The 23,225-nt window shown below is 38.1% G+C and overlaps 1 protein-coding gene across 1 annotated transcript in view; it reads left to right on the top strand.

The window, feature by feature from the left end:
- ntm (neurotrimin) overlaps positions 1-23,225 on the top strand; it is a 225,362-nt gene that overhangs the window by 190,178 nt on the left and 11,959 nt on the right. The window contains exon 4 of the mRNA XM_055148571.1: positions 19,953-20,081. Within this exon, the coding sequence (XP_055004546.1) occupies positions 19,953-20,081 (129 nt within the window). The remainder of the gene's footprint in view (positions 1-19,952; positions 20,082-23,225) is intronic.

The following is a 23,225-nucleotide window of genomic DNA, read 5'->3' as shown; positions in this document are numbered from 1 at the left end:
AAGTGTGTGGGTTCATGCGTCAGAGGCCTATCGTATTTTAAATTTAAATTCAAAGCTGAAAAGGTTGAAATAAAGGAGTTTCTTACACTCTTCTCAATAGTGTAAATTGTTCTGATCTTGTGACCTCGGCTTGTGACTCATACAGTGTGGGTGCTCATGGCAGTAACACCTCTGAAAGTGCTCTGTTTGCATCATTCCAAAGTTTGAGCATAGTTTTAAGATTTTAGTTTGTTTTTTGTATGTTCTCTCTATTCCTGTTATGTATACTACCTGGGCAAAATGCATGACTTGAATGGCTTTGATATTCTCTTTAAAACAGGGTGAAAATGCATTTTTAAGAAAGAAACTACAACTTAAATGTTCATTGTGCCTGTCGTCGGCCACACAGAAAGGCAAAGACAAAGGCATAAAAATTTTAAGTTTAAATTTATTAAAGTAAAAAAAAAAAAAAAAAAAAAAGGTAATTTAACAAAGCTCAAATTAGGCAAATAATAATTAACCAGGGGTAAACTTCAACCAAACTGAAGAGAACAAAACTAACAAAGGAACAGAGGTGTTTAAATACAGGAGGACTAACTAAAACTGAACACAAGAGGAAGGAATTACACTAAATGATAAACTAAACTACTAACTTAATCAAAGTAACAATAAGGCAAATAATTATAAATAATTCAGACTTATATTAACTAAAATGTGAGCACCCAGATTAGAAACTCTTAAGTGTAACTAAAGGAATTATATTAAACTATGTGTATTTTAATTAACTTAATGAAAAAGTAAAATGAAATAATACTAACACTGTGGGATGGTGGCAGAGGTATCCACCACAGTGCCCTTTCTCCAAAATGAAAATATGTCAGTCAGTGTTAGTCTCAGTTTAGACTTTGACAAACTTTATTGATCCACAAGGGAAATTACTTGGACACAGTAGCTCACACATCACAATATATTATAATAACAAAGATCCAAAATATAAATGGCAATAATAAATTCTGTAGCAAAAATAGCAGGAGACTGTTGGCAAATAAGACATAATTATACAGTTATATATGTACAAGGAAAAAAATATTGGAACAGAGTAAATATATCTCAGCTATATACAAGAGGTCGTGAGGAGGATGCAGTGCAAAGATGAGGTGATTGACAGGACATGGGGTTATCTGTTACATAAGGGTGAGTTGTTGGACAGTTGTAGGGAGTATTGGATTGCTTGAATGTAGTCGTGTATCTCTCACTGTTTGAGAAATAGTGAGAAACCTATGTAATCTATATAGTCTTGAAAGTTGAATGTTATATAACTTTTCTCTTTCAGATTTACCGTCAATAGCCAATTTCTTCTCTTATAAATGTGATAAGCAACTTGGTAGAAGTTGATAAACCCTGATGAACCACACATGATCGCTTAAGACGCCCATATTACACTATTTTCTGATCTATATTATAACATTTTTTTATAATTTATATATTTTTTTTTTATTATTTATAAATTTTCTCATCACAAACAGACCTGGAGTTGTGTTTTGTTTCATTCACACAAATTCTGCATATTTAGGCTGAGTTCTTCTCTCCAATGGAAAACACTCTCTTCCACCCTGTGATGTCATGTGGTAATTCAGGAAGTGCTCCATTGTGTTTTAAACTTCATACACCTTCACAAGAATCATTTGGAAGGTAAAAGTTAGCTGTTAACTTGAAAACTACTGCTTCATGACGTCACAAGGGCGGACCAGAACGTTTTGAGCTTTGGATATGCAGACAAACTAATAGCATAGAATTTCTCAAACACGTGAATGAAACAAACCACAACTCTAGGTACTATACTCTAGACTAGAAGGCGCACTTAAAATCCTTTAATTTTCTCAAAAATCGACAGTGCGCATTATGAATTAACTCTGGTTGTGCTTACTGACCTCGAACCGAATTACACGGTGCTCAAAAATCTGACAAAATGTTTTAGTACGACTTTGGTAAAGCTACAAAGCCGCAACACTTGATGGACTGTCAGAGCATTACGACTAGTCAGGAGTCTCACGGAGTAAGTGAGTCATGTCCTTTAATCTGACAGAAGCAGTTTTTTTCAGCGCTTATAGTTTATGCAAATTAGCCATGCGGTTTTAAGTTTCGTTTCTGTGAAACAAAAACAAATGTGTGCAAAGCTGCATTAAACACATTATTACTCAATGTATATTTGAGTCCTCCTCGTAGGAAATAAAAAAAAAAAAAGACTTAAATTATCCACCTACATTCACATTTATAATACACTTTCACCAAGACAGGGAGACAACGCCAGGCGAATTACACCATGATCTGCCGATGGATCGAGGATGACTGGGCTAAGGGATCAGTCTTAAGTGTCCTTAATGCACCTTATAGCCCAAAAAATACAGTCTATTTTTGATGAGGTAACAACGTTATAACATCAGTTAAAACACACTTAAGAGTCAGTTTTGTGTAATATAGTCCCTTTAAAAAAGCGTCTTCCTTGAATCTAAATTGGCCTATGTTTTTATGTAAACCTTAAACCCGGTTGTTCCTGAGTGATTGAGAATTTCCATTCAAAGCGGCGTCACTATTCAAACCCTTTTCTATATTCCCTTCTATATGATCAGAATAAATGCCGTGACTGGTTATTTATCTGTTTAAAATCCATATCACAGGAAGTGCAATGAGATTCACGCAGAAAGATCTCCGCTAGCATAAACAAAACTACAATTCAGCAGATGTCTATTGGCGTTTAGTTTGGAACGAGACTAGAATTTCAATGATGCTGGAAATGCTTTGATTTCACTCACACACACCGTTGAAGTCTACAATAATTCAATGCTTTTTTGGTTTGTTTTTCCGTCTTGTTGTTTTCACAGAAGGGGGCTGTTTAAAAGTGCTGAGTTCTATCTGGCTATTTTCGCCGAGTTCATCCTGAAATAAGAAAGAGAAATGAAAAGTTGTTGTCTTGTAGCAAAAAGTAACCAAAAGGAATATTCCCAAGTTTCCAAGTTTGTTAAAAAGAGAGAGCGGGTATTAACTACTAACACATAACATATTTTAATCAGCATGTGAGCTTTTATTGTATTTGCCAAAAACTGTATAGGTTTCTCCTACCTTTACTCTCTGCACTAAGTCACTCCCCCTTCTGAGCGCTATCACAATCACAATCAGCGTGCATCCTGCTAATGAAACTACTCCACATCATATCAGGTTTTTCAAGTGTCTGCATACAGTTGTGTGTCATACTTTTGTATATTTATGGAGAACTGTCGTGTGGGAGCATCGGTGACGTAGACTTGTGCGCCGAGCACTGACAGAATCGTAAAGAGGGTTTGAATAGCGCCTGGGAGATCACTAAAATACTGAAACATTCATGGGTGGCATCTAAAACCTCTTCAGGCATGATACCGCCTCTTTATGAATTTTGTTCTGTCAACTTTTTTTTTTTTAGATTTTTGTTTGGTAGATTTAGAAAAGAGAACTAAAGTGGGTATATTTATTACATATTAGTCAGGTAAGCCATCTCAAAATACTGTCCTTTTAAAGAAGAAATATTATGCTTTTGTCCAAGTAGTTAATATTAAAGGGCCAGTACTAGGGGTGTAACGCTACATGTATTTGTGCAAAACCATTTTGGTACAGGACGTTTGGTTTGGTGCAGGGCTGTGCACGAGTGAGTTTGTGTGTGTTTACATTCCACCACTACATGTGCAACTACATGGAAGGCTCCAGCTCTTTAATATTCACAAGGGAACTCATCCGTGATTGGGTTGGCGGTGTTCCCCGAAGTGCTTTATAGTTAGGGCGGCTGCCTTGACAACATGTGCCCCCCCCCCACTTACTGCAGACAATGTGGATAAGTTTGTTTTTATGGCCAGAAATATGAGGATTGAGTAAAACTTCATCCTGGAACTGATAGTGCTGCGCTTTACTTTTTGAAAAGTTTTGTTTACTGTTTACAAGGAATTTATTTTTTATAATATTCCATACATTTGTTGCTTATTTTAGAATATTTTATTTAACTTTTGTATTACCAAGCAGTACTTTGCATTTATTTTATTTTCCCATTTGTATAATGTTAAAATAAATTGTTGGTTTAATAAAAACACAAATAAACAACAAGCAAATGGTTTTCCATTTTTCCCCTTACTGTACCGAAAATGAACCAAACCGTGATCTTAAAACCGAGGTACGTACCGAACCATGATTTTTGTGTACCATTACACCCCTAGCCAGTACCCATTTTTTCCATGTATATGAGCAAAATTTTGCCCCAGTACAGCTATATTGTATAAGCAGCTCTCAAGAGCAAAATAATTCTGCTGTTTAGTACCTGCATCTAATTACAAAGCACGTAATTGTCAGATAATCAGTAAGTGCACTTTTAGCATGTTGTTGTCTGCTCTGGCCTCTGAAAGTTGTAAAAAAAAATTGCTTATAAACTCATCATGGCGAAGAATTAGGATGCTCAGAATACATAAAGTAAGCGAGGAATAACTTTGGACTACTGCAAACTAGCTCTGTTTTTTCATATGATTTAAGCCTCAGAATACAGTACTGAGCATTTTACTGTATAGAATTGCATATATTAACTGTCTTATATCAAATAAAAATTTAAAAACATATTTCTAAAACCCCCAAAACAGCCAGAGGGTACTTTACCTCAATTTTACCCATGTATTAATATTCAATTCAGTGTATAGATCGTAACCGTTCAAAAATGTCAATAATGCACGCTATACCACCACTATTACTTTGTACAAGCTTCAAGCCAGACTCTTAAAAATACCCAAAATGCACCTTTTTTACCTTTTCACAACAATTCCTCCATCTCCATCTTTCCATGCCTATCTCGAACTCTAAAACCTGATAAGCAAACTCGGTCAGACTGCTGTTAAGTTACCGCCTCACTCGGTATTCGACGTTCAAAAATACCCCTGCACTTTGTCGTCATCCAAACTTGTATTGCAGTATCGCACTTTTCCAGAACTCTCCCTCCTCCTCTCTCTCCTCTCCTGCAGCCCGCGGTCTTTGCTTGTGTGTCCCCGCTATGGCAACCACTCCAGGGCGGTGAAAAGCCAGAATTAAATAAATAAACACACAAGTCTGAGTCCGTGTGTGTGCGCGCGCATAAAGATTGATGATTTTCGAGCGTTCCGTGACCTAGCCCCCCTCACCTTTGATAGATAGACAGCTTTAGGGGGTTTGTGGCCGGATAACGCTGGGATCCAAGAATCTCGCCGCGAACGTACTACCTGACTGCAAAAGTTTGTCGGTCTGGGCAGGAATAGAGGCGTATTACAGCGGCACACCTAAGAACCTGATTGCATTTGGCCCGGGAGCAATAAAAGTTTTCCAGATTTGCACGAGGCAGGGTTTTCATTTGAAGTCGGGAGTAGATAGAGGGAACGGTGGATTGGTGCGGAGTTTGTGTGTTCTGGCTATTACTCACTTCAAGGTGCAGGTCCGCTCTGGTGTTGGACTCGGGGTTGCATCACACGGAGCGCAGCCGGAGGTCGGGGGTACAAGGCACGCGGGAGGTGTATGGCCAAATGTCACAACTCAGATTTGGGGAATTTTGTTGTGATTTTTCTTTTTTTTTTTTTTACTATTTGTTGATGACATGTTTTAATTTTAACAAGAGAGTTAGAATAAAATGAGGTTCTGAGTAATGAGATTCCAAGACAACAAAGCAGAATTAAAGAAAATACAGAAAGCTTATTATTATACGTATATTTCTTTTTCTATAATAAAGGTGTCAAACAGCTCTCATCACCTTTGAGCATGGACACACTGACCTTGTTACAAACTGCAGAAGCTACATACTGTTTGTTCAAAAATGTTTGTCCAGAACGTAGAATGAAAACATACTGTACTTTTTAAAGTTACTATTTAGTGTAGAGTAAATTTTGGGCATTCAAACTTTGTAAATAATAAATACTTACTGAAGAGGCGCCTTAATTGAAATGAATCAGATGGTTTATATTTTGTTATAGTTTAATCATTTTATTTAAAATTGTTGTAGCATCCTGGATATTAAATGAATCGGGGTGTTTTAGTGTGTATTAGAAATGGAATTGGGAGTGTAGTTATTAACTGGTCTGTATTACAGTATTTTCTGACCTATGTTATAATGTTTCCTCATCACAAACACACTATACCTGGAGACATTCACACATGTTTAACACACAAACCCTGCATATTTAGTTAAAAAATAAATAAATAAATCTAAGCAGTTGATTTGAAATGTTATCACATACTGTGTTTGAATGTCATAATTTCAGATGGCAGACAGAGGCTTTTATAACTCTATAGATTTACTGTTTTTGAAAGAAATCTCAGAAATTGGATTCACAAAGGTGCACCATAAACTTTCCACTTACTGTAAAGAAAATCATTACATTTTTGATTATTTATGCTGACTGAAGAGGCGTTGAAGTTTTGGCTAGTTTATGTTTCATGTGGATACAGTACATCCAGTAATTACAGAGCTATTAACCATAAACCAGGTCAACAAATCTGCAAACTGGCATTTAAACTGCAACCACAGACTCCTGACCTGTGCTCCAGCTCAAATATGGGCTGCAGAATGATGAGGAATTAGGACCATTGCCATAACGATTGACAATTTATTTAAAACATCAGTTATTTTGATTGGGAAAATGTCCTCAAAACCTATTAAGATTTTAAGATCTATTTTATAATGTTGTTTCCTCATCAAAAACATACCTGGAGCTGTTTCACTGACACATTTTTAACACGGTTCTATCAAACTAAAAACTAATTGAGTTCTTTTCTCAATCAGAAAACACTATCCCACCTTGTGATGTCATGTAGTAATACAGAAAATGCTTTTTAAACTCTATGCACTTTCACAAAAATCATTTGGATAATTTAAACCCTGTCACTGCCAATCGTTGGACAAAACTAAAAAGTGTTTGTTAACTTGAAAACCAGGATTACTCAAGCATGTGTGAATGAAACAAAACACAACTCTGGGGGTGTTTTTAATGAAGTAACAACATTATAACATGACTCAAAGCTCAGAAAAATCAATGTTATGTCATACTGTATAGCACCTTTCATTGATTGCATTGTCCCACAGTCATCTTTAGACACATGGAAAAAAAAAAAAGTGTGACAATCTTGACAATACAAGTCCTCATTGACACTACGCTGTATTCTTTGGCACAATAGCTTTCTGAGTAAGTACAGCTATGGCCTTGGGTTCAGCTTATACTCCATGTTCTGTCCTCTCCCCTTCTTCAGCACTGCTCCCTACACTCGCACTATACACACACTCAGAGCCCCATTGAGATTAGTTACAGCTATGCCTTCTATTTACTCTTTGTATGATCAAAAACAGCCATGCTATTGGTGGGTCAAATCAGCAGCCAACTGTCGGCATAGATTCTCCTCACTGCACATGTTCTGAATGGAAACCAGAGCTGACTGTTAGCGCAGCACAACCTCCAGCCAAAGTATTTCTAAGAATGTAGCTCCGCCAAGACTCCTTTCATGTTGGTTCTGTTCAAAGACGATGCTGCTCTCCTTCTGGGTCTGGAACATTAAGGAATTCCATATGCCCAAGGCTGATAATCAGGCAAAAGAAATAAGAACAATGCTGTGTATGTTTATTCGTCATAGAAATGGAGGAAAAGCAGCTGATACAGGTACTGGCTGCAGCGCAAGGTGATCTGACAGATACTGATACATGGTTTAAGCTTTACGTAATGGTACATTATATAACTTTTTGTGATGGTCTGGCTCATAGAATATTCCACAGTATAGCATTAAGTGTACATCAATGGAGTTGTGCAGATGATTCCACCAGGCCAAGTCCCAGTCCAGATCTGCAATAAAAACAGCTGCCATTGAATACACGCATTTAATTCGATACTTGCCACGTTTATGTAAGAGGTTTAATTCCAAATAAACATCATTTAATTCTGAATAAAATTAATTCTGCTTTACAAAGACCATGCATACACTTCGTTCCTAATGAAAATTATTATTCAAAGTTAAACTTAATTCCGAAGTCAGTGGGTGATTTATTCCAATTTTAAAGCCGAATTAATTTATTCCTCAATGATGCAAAAGTTTATTCTTCATAAAAATAATTCCGGTCGTTCACGCTCGTTGGGTCGCCCTTCTGACGCGATCCAGACAATCCGGCTCCACCAGTCCTCGCTTCAGACTTTCATCCATTGTTCTTTGGATTTACGAGCGGGATGCAGGAGTGGGCTGAAGTAGAGTAGCTGTTGACTCAGTTTGTCTTCTTCCTTCCTTCTCTGACACTTTTCCCTTCTCCTCCTCAGCTCACAGACGTAAAGTTCGATGATAGAATTCTCGAGCTGCTGCTTAATCATTATCGGAATGACTGGGAAAAAAGCTTGTACCATGCTTGTGTCCGTGATGTGATGACAAACCAAGATGGCAAAAAGTCGGTAGCAGCTGAAGTGTGTTTTCTTCCAGTAGATGTAAATACGTTCGTGTCCAATCAGAACCCTTTCCAACCCCCAAACCTTGAGCGGAATGAACGTGTTTTCCATATAAACCTCAATTCGGAATTATTATTTCCATGTAAACTCAAAGGAGAATATTTAAATTCCGAACTGTTTTATTCAAAGCAATTAATTCAGAATTTAAAAAAACATCATGTAAATGTGGCCACTGTGGATCATTCCAGGAAAAGCAGTTACATGTCCACGGAGCAAGCACATGGTGGACCTTCAGCAGAAAGTGTACTTTTTTCTTGTTTTTGTCATGTATATTTTTATTTTATTTATTTATTTATTTATTCTCCCATATTGTGGTCTTAATAATGCCACAGAATGTATAAATATACAAATGCCACATTTAACCTCCCTCCTCCCCATCCCGAAAGACCCTCCTTCACCCTCACCACAGATGCTGAGAGAAAAAACACACACACACAAATAGAGCTACAATAATGATAGTAATACTGACCAGAAAATAATAATAATAAAGGATACATGAATAATAAGTGCACCTTTAAAACTCTACACTCATACTTTGAGTAAGATAATCGGTTGATTTTAGGGTGAAAACTTGTTAAAGAAGTCTGAGAATGTGAAAATGCCTTTTGAGATTGAGTAATTGTAACTATGCCTGGAATGTTCCACTGTGTTGCTTTACTTTTATCTCTTTTGATTAAATTCCAGGTGTTTTTACTTCTCAAATACCTCTGAAAACTTGACCCCGTGACTTTCCCCTTTGAGATAGCTGTGACATTTTGTGGGACACTTCAGAGAAAGCGATAACATCCCCATGGAGACAAGCAAAGAAACAAACTAGAAAAGTTATATAGTGCGTCTTTACTCTTGTAGTTTGCAGTCTGGTTCACTGTTATTCATTTAGGACATTTGTTCAAAGCAGTTGAACAGAAAATGTTGGAATGAATACTATTAGCTTGTTCTTCTGTACATATGCGCCCCAAAACTAATCATGAATCATCAAACAAACACCCCACTGTGTATCAGCAATATAACGTTAGCATCAGTCCAGGACAACGCAAATTTGATCAGCTAAATCACAAATTCAATAGAACATCTCGTCTGGCTCCCGTAATGCTGTGTTATTCACCCCGGACATTTCTAGCATCCCTCCCTGCAGACATTATGCTAAGAAGATGCGTTTCCCAGCATGCAGTTTGGTTATCCATTACTTTCTGACTGTTAGCGCCTCTGTGTACCACTCGGATTCTATTTCCCCCATGCTTCGGTTGGAATCGCCAATTTAAATGGGAGCGTAGCGGATCCTTTCGCAGTGTCTTGTCCTTAAATACCTATAGGGCTGCACCATCTGCTCCTCTGTCTGCTGCTCGGGTCAGACCTGTTGTTCTTTTCCATTTGGCCATTTCGTGTTTCGTCCTTGAGCTGAGGATGGGTTTTCAGGGTCAGAGAGACGCAGGGGGATGTTGAAGCTCTCCTGAGACTTCCTGTTTTGCTTTTGACTTCCTGTGTGTGGTCCCTGTCGGGGTTCTGCTGGGTCAGAGTATCCCTGCTGAAAGTGCTGTATATCTTAGGATTCTATATTTGGGGTCGTATATATGTTTTTAGTTTCTTTTTTCTGGTTGAAGTAAACAAAAAAAAACAATACTACTAGTACTTTTTATCATTTAACCAATCGCTGCTATTTGGTCGTGATGTATGTAATACGCTGCTAATGGAGCTAACTGGTATATTAAGCTTTTCCCAAATCCCGTAGGAAGAAGGGCAATAACTTCTTTCCCCTTGATGAAATTCACCAAACATTTTCTTTATTTCGGCTTTAAATCCTCAATCTTGGGAATCGTTGACAACACTGAATATATGGCTCTTCGCTGATTGGCTGGTGCCTGAACTTGCACTTCCGGGGTTTTTGCAAACTGTTTATTGTAGTTTGCACTAGGTGGCGCCAGCCTGGACCTACAGTTGCAAATGGAAATGAGTAAAACTTCTTTTACCTGAGATAAGTAACAGTTTGGTGCTTCAGTTGTTGATTATGTAAAACTGCCCTCAAAGAATTGTAATTTTCATTCCCGCTCCCACCCACATGTGCAATATTTTGTCCCACTCTTGCCCTCAAATCCTGCAAAATTGGGGACGATCACGTTCTTAAACTCTATCAAACACGGCGAAGCGGAAAGGAATTGTCTAAAATGTGCATGAGAATAGACCACGTCCACAAATTTTGACTGCTTAAAATGTTTTTTTTAATGCCAAATTAAATATCCAGGACAATAGTCCTAGTTTGCGGGACTGCAGTTTATCATCTTGCCCGCCCGCTCTCACATTATGCAGTCCCGCTCCCACCCCTGCCCGCAATGAGCTTTCAAAATGTGTCCCGCACCGCATTGTTTTGCGTCAGGTCCATGTGTCTCTTTGATTGGTTTATCTGCCTATCAGTCACTCCCTCTGAAATCAGCGAGACAGGATACAGCTCCAGATCCATGTCTTTGTTAAGTTTTGTCAAAGCGTTTGATTCTGGCTGCTCTGGTAACACATTGTATAGACCATAATACATTGTGCAGCTTGCATTAAGAAGTTGCAACAAAATTATGGCCCCAACAAAATCCTTCAACAAATTGCCATTATTTTTTTAACATATCTTTTAAGGTGTGGGAGTATACCTTAACACCCACCTTTAGCTCTCATCACTTTGCCTAAAATTTTCCACAGTATGGCATTAAACTTATGCAACTGCAGGTGTTGTTATTGCTCAAAAGTACAAAACTTGAAAAACACCAATTCTTACTGTGAGGGGGATCCCTCCTCCACAGGTTTAGCGGCATCACATGCTTCAGTTTAATGCCATACTGTGGAACATTTTTGACAATGCTGGAAGAATGTTCATGCTCACTTTCTATTTGGAATGCGTCCTGTCAGTCATCATATCATTTTTTCAGTTTTGTCTTCCTATCTTCCTTCCTGTCTTTTATTACTTATCTTTCTATTTTATTTTTGACTTGTACATTTACATTTATATAATTATGTCTTATTTGACACCTGTCTTTTTTGCTACTTATTTCGAATTTTTTATTACAATTTATATTTTTTACTCTTTGTTGTTATATTATCTTGTGATGTGTGAGCTACTGTGTCTAAATAATTTCCCTTGTGGATCAGTAGAGTTTGTCTAAGTCTAAGTTACATATTGCACTTTTAATCATCATCTACTGATAGTTCTCAACAGGGTATCGAGTCATTTTTGAGCTGTCTTTAACAAAACGTTTTTAAAATGTCCTTAGAGTAAGCAAGTCTTTCTGCCTTCAGTCCTCTTAACACAAACTTTTCATTTGACTGTAGTAGTTGTAAAAGTAGTGCTGATACTGAGCCCCATGCTTTTGCACTGGCTGTATTTGTTCTCAGTCTCCAAACATAAAACGCTCTTGATTCTGTGGACATGCCTCATGCTGCTCTGGACGTTCTGCCTCTGACCCAGCTGAGGGAGGCAGACAAAGCACTTCACAGGATACACTCATTTTACAATGTGGGATTTTTACCGCTTTGAACTTTAGAACATTGTTGTGGGTGAATGAATAAAGATTGCAATTTCAAAGTGGGAGCAGGAGAAGTACTGTTAGAAGTATTGTTAGAAGTATTGTACAAGTGCAGCAGTAGTAATTGTAGGAGCAGTAATATTATTATTGTTATGTTAGTAGTGGTAGTAATTGTAGTACAGTAGTAGTAGTGGTGGTAGTAGTAGTAGTAGTAGTAGTAGTAGTAGTAGTAGTAGTAGTAGTAGTAGTAGTAGTAGTAGTAGTAGTAGTGGTGGTAGAAGTAGTCTTAGTAGTAGTAGTGGTAGTAATTGTAGTACAGTAGTAGTGGTAGTAATTGTAGCAGTAATAGTAGTAGTAGTGTTATTATTTGTAGTATACAGTAGTAGCGGTGATAGTAGTAGTAGTGGTAGTAATCGTAGTACAGTAGGAGTTGTGGTAGTAGTAGTAGTGGTAGTAATTGTAGCAGTAGTAGTGTTATTATTTGTAGTATACAGTAGTAGCAGTGGTAGTAGTAGTGGTAGTGATAATGTTAGTAGTTGTAATAGTAGTAATAGTAGTAGTAGTAGTAATTGTAGTACAGTAGTAGTGGAAGTAATAGTAGTGGTAGTAACTGTACTAGTGGTAGTAGTTGTAGTAGTGGTAGTAACTGTAGTACAGTAGTGGTAGTGGTAGTAGTTGTAATAGTAGTAGTAGTAGTAGTAGTAGCAGTAATTGTAGCACAGTAATAGTGGTGGTGGTGGTAGTAGTAGTAGTTGTGGTGGTAATTGTAGCAGTGGTAGTAACTGTAGTGCAGCAGTAGTGGTACTAGTTGTAGTAGTGATAGTAACTGTAGTAGTAGTAGTAGTAGTAGTAGTAGTAGTAGTAGTAGTAGTAGTAGTAGTATGAAACTCTGCTCCATCTGTGGCTTGTTTTGCATTGACACCATTTATCAGACAGTGGCCTCAGGAAAAATGCTAATGACGTGAATGCTAAAATGCTTTTTTAGGGTTTAGAAAAATGTGAGTAAACAGCTTATTTGCGAAACAACTTTGTTTTTTATCACTTTCACGGACAACTACTGTTTATTGGTGTAAGTGCAAAAACAGTGCAGTTTAATGATTCTTATCCGTCCAGCGGAGAGCGAGGGCCAAACACAGATGAGCGGATATTGTCATGCAACGGGAAGTTTTTCAAATGTCAAAGACAAACTTCATAGCTGAAGAGACTGGCTGAAATAAAACTGGTCTCAAATGTTCAAAATGTCCAAACGAATGGGAAACTCCAATATACCTTTACTACCAATTGTAAAAGTCACATGTACTATTCAACTTAAAATTGATCTATCTTACTTTTCAGATGTGGGTTCCATCACCTGCTTTTGTCCATAGAGATTCTGAACTGTACAGCATTAAATGAGGGATTTATATATCATTATTCATGTATTAAATTATAATATATCTCTAACCCTTTATTATTAGTCTGTTACATCTCTAAAGCTCAAAATGTCCTGTTCCACCTTTTCATATTATGTAGTGTAAGGCTGAACGATTTTAAAGAAAAAACTAAACTGTGGCAGATATTGCGAACCAGGACTGAATCAGGGCTACACCAGGTCTAAACCAGGTCTTCGATTAATCATTAACGTTTTTATATTAAAATCATCATCATTACTATTACTATTACTAATCTGCATAAATAAGCTCAACTTTACAACATAATGACTATAGAGCCACATCAGCCCGTTTGGTCCGGAGGTGCAACTGTGTGTACTGTTGGGTAACCGCAGGCGAAAGGACCAGCGCCGAGCTCCATGCTCCACAGGGCTAACTGCAGCTGATGCCCGATCATGCTTTGCGGAAACTCTGCTCCATGGGCTCGGGGTTCTCTCAGGAGCTGTCCTAGATTCCAAGTCCTAGTCCAGAAATTGTCCTGGTGTAATCCTGGTTTTGACCTGGTTTAGTCCTGGTTTAGTCCTTTTTTAGACCTTGTTTAGTCCTGTTCAGTCCGGCGCAAAAGTTCGGCATCTTCGCACAGTCATTTTGGTGAGAGTAACTTAAAAGTAATGCAATAGTAGTCTAATGCCTTACATTTTAAACACTGTAATATTGTAATGTAACAGATTACTTTGAAATGACAGTAACACATATTAAATAACTCATTACAGTTCTGAAGTAACTTGTCCAATAGTGATAATAAAATAGCTCAGAAAATAGAGTAATACAGGCCCTTTAAGAACCATTGTTAAAACCTGTTGCTATATTCTGTTGGCTTTATTTCCTCATTCGTCCACCTGTGTTTATCACGGTTGTCCCATACGCCTTTATTGTCTCAGCATGTCATCTCTTTACACCTCTTATGTACAGTATACCCACCTGCCGCGAGAGTGATGCATGCTGGGAATTCCTCCGTAACACGTCCGCTGGCAGCCCTGTCATGTTTTTACCTCTCCTCAGAGCCTTCCCTGACACCTAGCTTCTGCCTGCTAAATGTACCCTTATGAGGAGCCTGTCCACTTGTACTGTATACGAGGCCTCCTGGTACTACGCTCTTGTCTCGCACACAACAAAGATCTCCCAGCGCGAAACCAAAGCAAATCCTACTGCAATTTATAACTGCCACCGTCTTGTATCCGGGGATGACGTTTCAGCTCTATTGCTTGTATTACTCTTCCCATTGAGAGAAGTAATAAGAGCTTATGTCAAAAAGGGCCCCAAGATTCATTGCAGTTGAATCAAATGTTCCAATTAGCATATCACTAAAGGTGCAGTTTTTAAAAAGTGCTGTATTTGATTTTTCCGAGCTGAAAAACAATACTAGTTTCTGTTTAAACTGTTTGCGGCAGGCCAAAGTTGTTCCTGACTTTCCTGACTCATTCAGACACACTTCAAACTCTGTGGCTGTAATCAGTGCAGTCTGATGTCACCAACTACTTGAAATTTTAATTATTGAAACTAAAATAACACACATGCTGATTTTAAACATGTATTTGGGATGGCTTTATTGCTTTGAGAAGAAAAACGTGTGTCCTAACAGTGAACGGGCTTGCACCAGAGTCCTGCACGGGTCCATTTTTGGAGACCCACACCCACCCGGACCTGTTAACATTCTGCCCGTTATCTGTCCTTGCCTGTGATAAATCGGGGTCAGCCCATTAGTCCAACAGCCCAATAGTTCAGGACTAAACCTGGAATAATCCAGGACTGAACCTACGGCGTGTTATTAGTGGATTATAAATATATACACCCCACAAACCGCCGAGCCAATCGTCAGGACTTCGCCAGGACTGGATCAGGATTACACCAGAACTACACCAGGACTGGACCAGAACTACACCAGGTGTAAACCAGGTCTAAACCAGGACTAAACCAGGACTAAATCAAGACTGAACCAGGTCTAAACCAGGACTGAACCAGGTCTAAACTAGGACTGAACTAGGACTGAACCAGGTCTAAACTAGGTCTAAACCACGACACACTAAGCAAGTCACTCTCTCAGCTTGGTCCATCATTCCAGGAAAAGACCAGGAAATTGCACTTGTTTCCAGGGCAATGGACGTCCTGAACAGACCTCAAGTATTTTTCTCCCGTTCGTCATTCAATTGATTCACCTGACCCGCCTGTGTGTAATCACTACCCACCCGCATACCTGCCCATAAAATGCCTGTAAAAGGTTAAAACCCACCTGTTTCAGCAAATACCCAGTGCAGGACTCTGGCTCGCACCTCTGCTTGTCCTGGAAAATGACCACTTCCTGCTTGTTTGGGAAATGTTCTTCCCTTGGTTATAAGATTCCACCGTATGGCATGACATTTTTCTATCTTTGTGGACCTCAATCAATCTATCCATCTATCTATTTATCTATCCCGGTGTCTGTAATCAGCAGTCTTATGTGATATCACCAACTATTTAAAATCGCACTGGCCACTGAAGGCAGCACACGCTTAGAATTAGATTTTTTTGACCAGAAAGCGGCAAATGTACCTAGTTAGTACTACCTGAGTAAAGCGTTTATTTTATTTGTTTTTCCAAATTGCTCAGCCTTAATCCCCAAATACTCCATATCCATAATTCAGATTCGCCGACGAGCAGAGAGGAGGCAGGATGTGAGAAGTTGTGACAGGCGTTTGATAATGAGAGCGGGTGGCACAAAGCACTAATCACCCTGTAGTTGTAATGAGCAGAGGAGAAATGTCAGAGCTGGAACAGGGCTTTGTAAAGTGTTGAAAGGAACAATAGAAGCGCTTCAGGAGATCCACGTTCAGAGCTGGTATTTACCTGGCTAAGCTTTGCACACATGTAACCGTGTGAATTTCAACTGTCATGTTCAATGTCATGTCAGGAAGAAAGGGAGACGTGTGCTGTAGTCTGCGTCAACGCTGCTGTTGCCTGAAGGGGTTTAATGGTAAAGATGTAGTGGATACGTGACATTTAGATGCTGTTCTTTTTGCATCTCTTTTTTATTATAGGTCCTATGTTATGGAAAATTGACTCGTGTGTGTGCTTTAAGGCAGTGTTTCCCAGTGTTTCTTTTTTCTGGGGACTCATATTTTAAAAGTCACAAATCTTCGTGACCCAAGTCAATAGACATTATTCGTAAATCACAAAATTAATTTGTGACCATTATTGAACATTAATTACCGTATTTTGCGGACTATAAGGCGAAATCAGTAAGTTGAATTATCTGGTCTATTTTCATGCAAAAGGCACGAGGGATTATAAGGCGCCTTAAGCAAAACAGATGACACTTGTGACTTGAGATTTTTTTTTTCCTACAAGGAGGTCTCAAATATACATTGAGCAATAATGTGTTTAATGCAGCTTTACGCATATTTGTTTACATTTTACAGAAACAAAACTTAAAACCACATGACTAATTTGCATAAACATTAAGCGCTGAAAATAAACAGCTCGCTCCTTGTTCCTTGACTTAGAGGTCAGTAAATACAACCAGAATTAATATATAAGGCACACTTTCAATTTTCAGAAAATTGAGGAATTTTAAGTGCGCCTTATAGTCAGAAAAATACGGTACTCAAGTTTTAAACAAGGAAAAACAGAAATCAGTGTTTCCCTCAGAATACTGGTTGCTGAAGAAGTGTGGAGTGGGGGTGTGCAGAGATGTATGTATATGTATATTGCAGACCTACATGCAGATTGTGACAAGGAGACCCCAAAAAAAAATCTCTTGTGACCCACCTGAGGGTTGCGACCCAGTCTTTTGGGAAACAAAGCACGCTATAATGTTACTTAAGCAAAAACATATCCAGAGTTGTGTAGTTTCATTCACATGTGTTTGAATAATATGTTATTTTTAGTCTGTCTGTATCTCTAAAACTCAAAATGCTCTTACACCTTGTGATTTTAAAAGTTTTTGTTTTAAAGTTAACTAACTAAATTTTTATCTTTAAGGTAGCAGAGCTGTGCAGTTCCAGGGCTGATATTATCCAAGTGATTGTAGTGAGATGTATGGAGTTTAAAAACACAGGGGAGCAATTTCTGTATTACCACATGATATACAAAGTGGAGTGTTTATTTGTTTGAGAGAAGAACTCAGCCTAAATATGCAGAGTTTGTTTTTTAAACCAAGTATGTTTGTGATAGGGAAACAACATTATAACATAGATCAGAAAACAGAGTAATATGTTTGCCACATGAAAGATGTTTTTGCTTTGCCTGGAGTGTTCCACCTTTTTGTATTTCTATGAAAACATGGAGGTGTTTTTCCAGTGTAAGCAATAAAAGCACCCATACTAAAGTAAATGTGATGGATATGTTTAATGGCATACTGTGGAACATTTTGGAGAAAAGTTCCAGAGTTAGAGTTTCTGCTTTGCTATGAACTACTCACTATGAAAAAAGTAAAAAAAAATTACTAGCTTACCGTTACTGTTACATTCTTTTGATTTAGATTTTGTACCTTGACTTGCATGTTTCACAATTTCTTTTTCATTTGAATACTTTTTACCATTCCATCTCATCCATTAGTTTTATTTTATTCTTTTAATTTACCTTTTTTGGGCTAATATTTGCCAAGGATGCCTATATTAGTGGAGGGCACTGTCACCATTTGAGGAATTGGGACCAGAACACAATTTCCCTTGAGAATTAATCAAGTATTCTGATTTTGGTGAAACTGCTTTTCTTTTTTGGTTAAGTTTCTTACACAGTGGCGAAATGATTAGAATTCCTGCAACATGTTTTTTGGTCACCTTGGGATAATTATTTCACATTTAAAAACTGCACATGAAAAGTTCAGAGTTTTGTCTATGATGCAACTAAACACGCATATATGTGAATGGATGAAACAAACGTGAATACAGCAAAATACAACTAATAATTTTTGATGGGGAACAACAGTATAGCATGGTTGAATGGTCAAAAAAGTGTGTTTTGTAATGTTGTTTATCAAAAACACACTCAGAGTTGTGTTTTGTTTCATTCACACATATTTAACACATAAACTCCATGTGTTTTTAAACTCCATACACCTTCACTATAATCATTTGCATAATTTCAGGTCTGGAATTGCCAGTCTCTACTGAAAAAAAGGAAAAAGGTAGCTGTTAACTTGAAAACTAGGTGGAACAGATCATTTTGATCTTTAGATATGAAGACATTTTATCCCTCTCCAGGAAAGCGTTGCAGATTTGCAACAGCTAAATTCCAATTACCTACTTACTCCACATCCATATTTTATGAGCTTTTTTTTACTCAGGAGCCTTTTCTCCCATCCATGCTGATAAACGTGGACGATGCAGACTGTGCAAGAATGGTTCCATGCAAACGGCCTGCCAGAAGTGCAAAATACTTTTTTTGTTCACCAAGGTTAAAAAAGTCAGGATTGTATATTACTACTCCATATTATAATTTTCCCCAAATATCAGATTTTTCCTGATACTAAAAATGAATTTGAGCCTGAGAGGGTTAATAATGCAGGATTACGCAAACATGTGTGAATGGAAACAAAACACAGTTTGTGGGTATGTTTTTTAGCGTTGTAGTATGCGAGACTGGTCTTGGTCTCGACACCAGCCTTGAGACCACTTTTTTGCGATCTTCGTCTCATCTCGGACTCAAGCGCCTTTGGACTCAATCTTGTCTCAGGCTTGGTGGAGCTTGGTCTTGTCTTGTCTGGGACTCAAAACACACGACACTCGACGAGTGCGAACATATTTCATTATGGCCGGTAAATGTGCAGAGGCTGCAAAATAAAACTGCAAAACCAGTAAGATAATATAACAGTAAATGTTATGAATTTGAAAAAAACAAAACAAAAAAAAACAAAAAAAACACTTCATTCACTTTGAATTTGTTTTCTGTAAAGTCCCAATGGATGTCGGATCAAACTGTGGGTCAGGGTCCAAAAGAGTTTGCTTGTCTTATTTAAGCCTAAATGAACATTAACCAGATCAAATGGAGATAGATTAATAAAAACACTGATATAAATGTGCCAAAATAACTGTAAAATACAAATACATGTAGGAAATGACAAAGATGGTCTTGATTTGGTCTTGATGGGCCGTGATCTTGGTCTTGTCTCAGTCTTGGCCTTTAAAAGTCTCAGTCTTGTCTCAAGGTCTTGGTCTTGTCATGGTCTCGGGACCTCGTGGTCTCAGACAGGTCTTTGTCTCAATTCGTGCACTCTTGACTACAGCACTAATGTTTTTTGATGAGGTATCAGCATTGCAACATGTCTTAAACCTCAAAAGAGTAAATTTTGCATAATATAGAACCTTTAAAGTGTTTTAGCACATTTCCTGCTTCGTTCTGTCTACTTTCTCTTACTGTCAAAAGTCCCCTGAACAGATCCGTCTCCCTTCCTCACTCTCTCTCTCTCATACCCTCCACCCCCTCCACACCTCTTCTCTCCCAGTCATTAGCACAGGTCAGGGGGGGCACTGAGCCGAGTTGACAGTGGAGGTTAGTGGCTGTGCTCTGGTCCCATTACCCCAGGCTGACCCTCTTGTTTGTGGGTTGTGTTGCAGGTGATGTGGGGTCAGACGATGAGTACCTGGAGATCCCGTCCATCAGCAGACAGAGGGCAGGGACCTACGAGTGTACGGCCGTGAATGACATCGAAACGGACGCGCAGACTGTGGACATCACTGTTAACTGTGAGTATGGAGGTTTCAACCGGATGTTAAAGGTCCATTGTGTAACTTAACCAAAACGTTAAAGGCCTACTTTCATAACACATTTATAACACTAAGCCCTCATTTATTTTGCGCTAGCGTCGACTCAATTTATACTCTTCAATATGGTCAACACTAAAGAATGGATTGTTAATATGACTTGAATCCACTTGAATTATTAGGATGAGGAGTTGCAGTTTGTTTCAAAGCATGTTTCTTTTTTTTAAGCTAGAGTTTCTAAAAGTACATGAAATAAAAGCAAAGGCATTCCCACAGAAGGTAGAACTCTTTCAAAGTTAGTGAAATTATACCAATACTTGATACCAAAATGTTTTTAGGTTTGGCTTTGTGGATTTCGTGAAGCCCATTGCTGCACTGATTTTATCTCCATGAAGTCCAAAATCCATATATGAAAGTTCACCGCTGAACTTTTTAGCCAAAAAAAAAAGCTACTAAAATAAAAAGCATGTTGATTTTTTTTTTTTTTTTGTAGTTATTGTCGATGGCTGTATTGCTGTGAGAAAAACATGTTGCCCTATCAGTGAATGGGCTTGCATCTCCACAAACCTGATTTTACGCGGCCTGGAGAAGGATCACCTCTTGCTTGTTTCCATGGCAATGCTGCTCCTTTGGCTATAATATTCCACAGTATTGCATAAAATGTTTCTGTCATCATGGAGATCTGTATCTGTATCTGTTTCCATAGAATCATGTAGGTAATTTGCCATCTCCATAATCCTGCACAGTGTTGCTTTAAAGGTGCACTGCGCAATTTTTTCAGGTTGAGGTTACACTACTGTATGTTTGCCAGGGTTAGGGTTGCCAGGAATGTTCCAGCGTATGGCATTAGACTTATGACCCATATTTATTCAATAACGTGTTTTATTGCACAAAAATACATTAATACACATACATTCTTACTGGAGGGTGGGCTTGAATCTGTGTATCATTCGTTCATTTGTTTTCAAAATAAAACCAAAATAAGAAAAAACAACTATTTTCTTCATTATTTGTCTCCATAACCAAAATGAAAAAATGGATAACAATTAGTTTTTTCAGTTTTCAATTTTGTGTTAATATAACGGCCGGTTCCCATTTCCATGGCGTACGATGCTGGACTTTTGCGCTGCATACGGACTGAACCAGGACTAAAACGGGGCTAAAAAAGGTCTAAACCAGAACTGAACAAGGACTAAACTAGGTCTAAACCAGGACTAAACCAGGACCAAACCAGTTTCAGTCCTGGTCTCAGTCCTGTCTCAGTCCTGGTCTCAGTCCTGGTCTCAGTCCTGGTCTCAGTCCTGGTCTGGTCCTGATCTAGTCCCTCTCTCGGTCCTGGTCGGGTCCCAGTCTCAGTCCTGATCACTTGACAGTCTAAGCAGGCTCATCTCTGGGTCCATCCCAACACTCATTCCTGGTTTAGTCCTGTTTTAGTCCTGGTTCAGACCTGGTTTGGTCCTGTATGCAGCGTAAAAGTCTGGCATCGTAGTTTAAATCACAGAAACGGGAAACGTTATCTGTTTTTTCATTTTGGTTGTGGAGACACGTAATGAAGAAAATTGTTGTTGTTTTTTTTTTTGTTTGTTTGTTTTCTTATTTTTGGTTTTGTCTTGAAAACGAATGAGTGAATGATACACAGATTGGCTTGCCTTACCACAGATCTCACCCATAACTTGGCCTGGTGGCATTGGCAGCTTGTCTCAATAGAGATAGAAAAGTTGACTGTGAACATTCAGGCAAAGCATTAAGATTTACATGGAGACAAGCAGGTGGTGGATCCTTTACCAGAAAAGTTACACAGTACACCTTTAACTAATGATGATGTTCCCAGTGACAAAAAAATTACTTGTTTGGATTTTGGCACATACTTTTAATTAATATATTCTGCAGTATATTTTTAGCTTGTTTTGGCCTCTGGATATTTAAATGCCCAGATCATTTTAAACATTTGCTAGTTATAAACCACCAAGGCTCTGTCTGTTTAAATATTTCCTAAATGCAGAAAAATCAGTTGAAGCAGCGTCTCCATTTGAGCCTGAGTGAAGTTAATTAACAGAGTGAAAAAACTCTGCTTGTCTGTGGTTGACATTCTGACATTTCTGCTTTTCTCTGCACGCTCCTTTTATCTCTGTGAAAGATCTTGTCAAGGCTGTATCTAAAATAATAATTTCATCATTCAAGCGTTTAAATACATTTGACTTTTGAAATAAAAGGAAGTGTCTTTTTCTCTCTGCAAGAATATACACTATTACTAAGTTTATAGAAATGTAGGAGTCTAATTAATTCTAACTATTGCTGCGTTTCTGTTTAACCTTTTAAATGTGGTTGTGTCCTTGGGCAAGGCAACTTAAAGGTGCACTGTGTAACATTGTTGGTGGAGGGCGTGCCACCTGCTTGTTTCTATTAACAATTTGTCTATATAGTGATTTGTAGTGATTTATTTGATTAATATAGTGACCTGTTTTATTCCTCAGAAAATAAACATGAATCCTTACTTTGAGTGGGATCACCTCTCCACAGATCTGAGCTGTAACTTGATCTTGTGCCACTACCTTCTTGTCTCCAGGGAGATAGCTAAGTTTAATAACATACTGTGGAGCACTCAAGACAAAGCAATGACATCGCCATCATTTCTCCATTAAGTTAATCAGTTAATCACAACTAATTGATCCTAATCCTTTCTTGCAGCTCTAATCTCTATGGAAACAAGCAAAAAGAAAAAGATGCATACTGCACCTTTAAATGACCCAGATTACGCTATTTATTTATGTTATAATCTTGTTTTCTCATCACAAACATACCTGGAGTTGTGTTTTGTTTCTCACACAAATCCTGCATATTTAGCCTGAGTTCTTCTCTCAAACAGAAAACACTCTGGTCCAGCTTGTGATGTCATGTGGTAAATGATATGGGAAGTGCTCCTCTGTGTTTTTAAACTCCATACATCTTCACTAGAATCATTTGGATGATTTCAGCCTTGGAAGTGCCAATCTTTACTGAACAAAATGAAAAAGGTATCTGTTAAATAAAAAAAACAAACAAAACTAAAAAACATGACATCACAAAGTGGAGCATTTTGAGCTTTGGACATTAATAATAAAGGGTTACTCAAACATGTGTGAATGA

The sequence above is a fragment of the Boleophthalmus pectinirostris genome, unplaced genomic scaffold (genome assembly GCF_026225935.1).
Source record: "Boleophthalmus pectinirostris isolate CB_2022bp ecotype Guang Dong unplaced genomic scaffold, ASM2622593v1 HiC_scaffold_12, whole genome shotgun sequence".
Taxonomy (NCBI): Eukaryota; Metazoa; Chordata; class Actinopteri; order Gobiiformes; family Gobiidae; genus Boleophthalmus; species Boleophthalmus pectinirostris.
The sequence above is the reverse complement of the archived record's forward strand: the minus strand, read 5'-3'. Positions and strand labels throughout refer to the sequence as shown.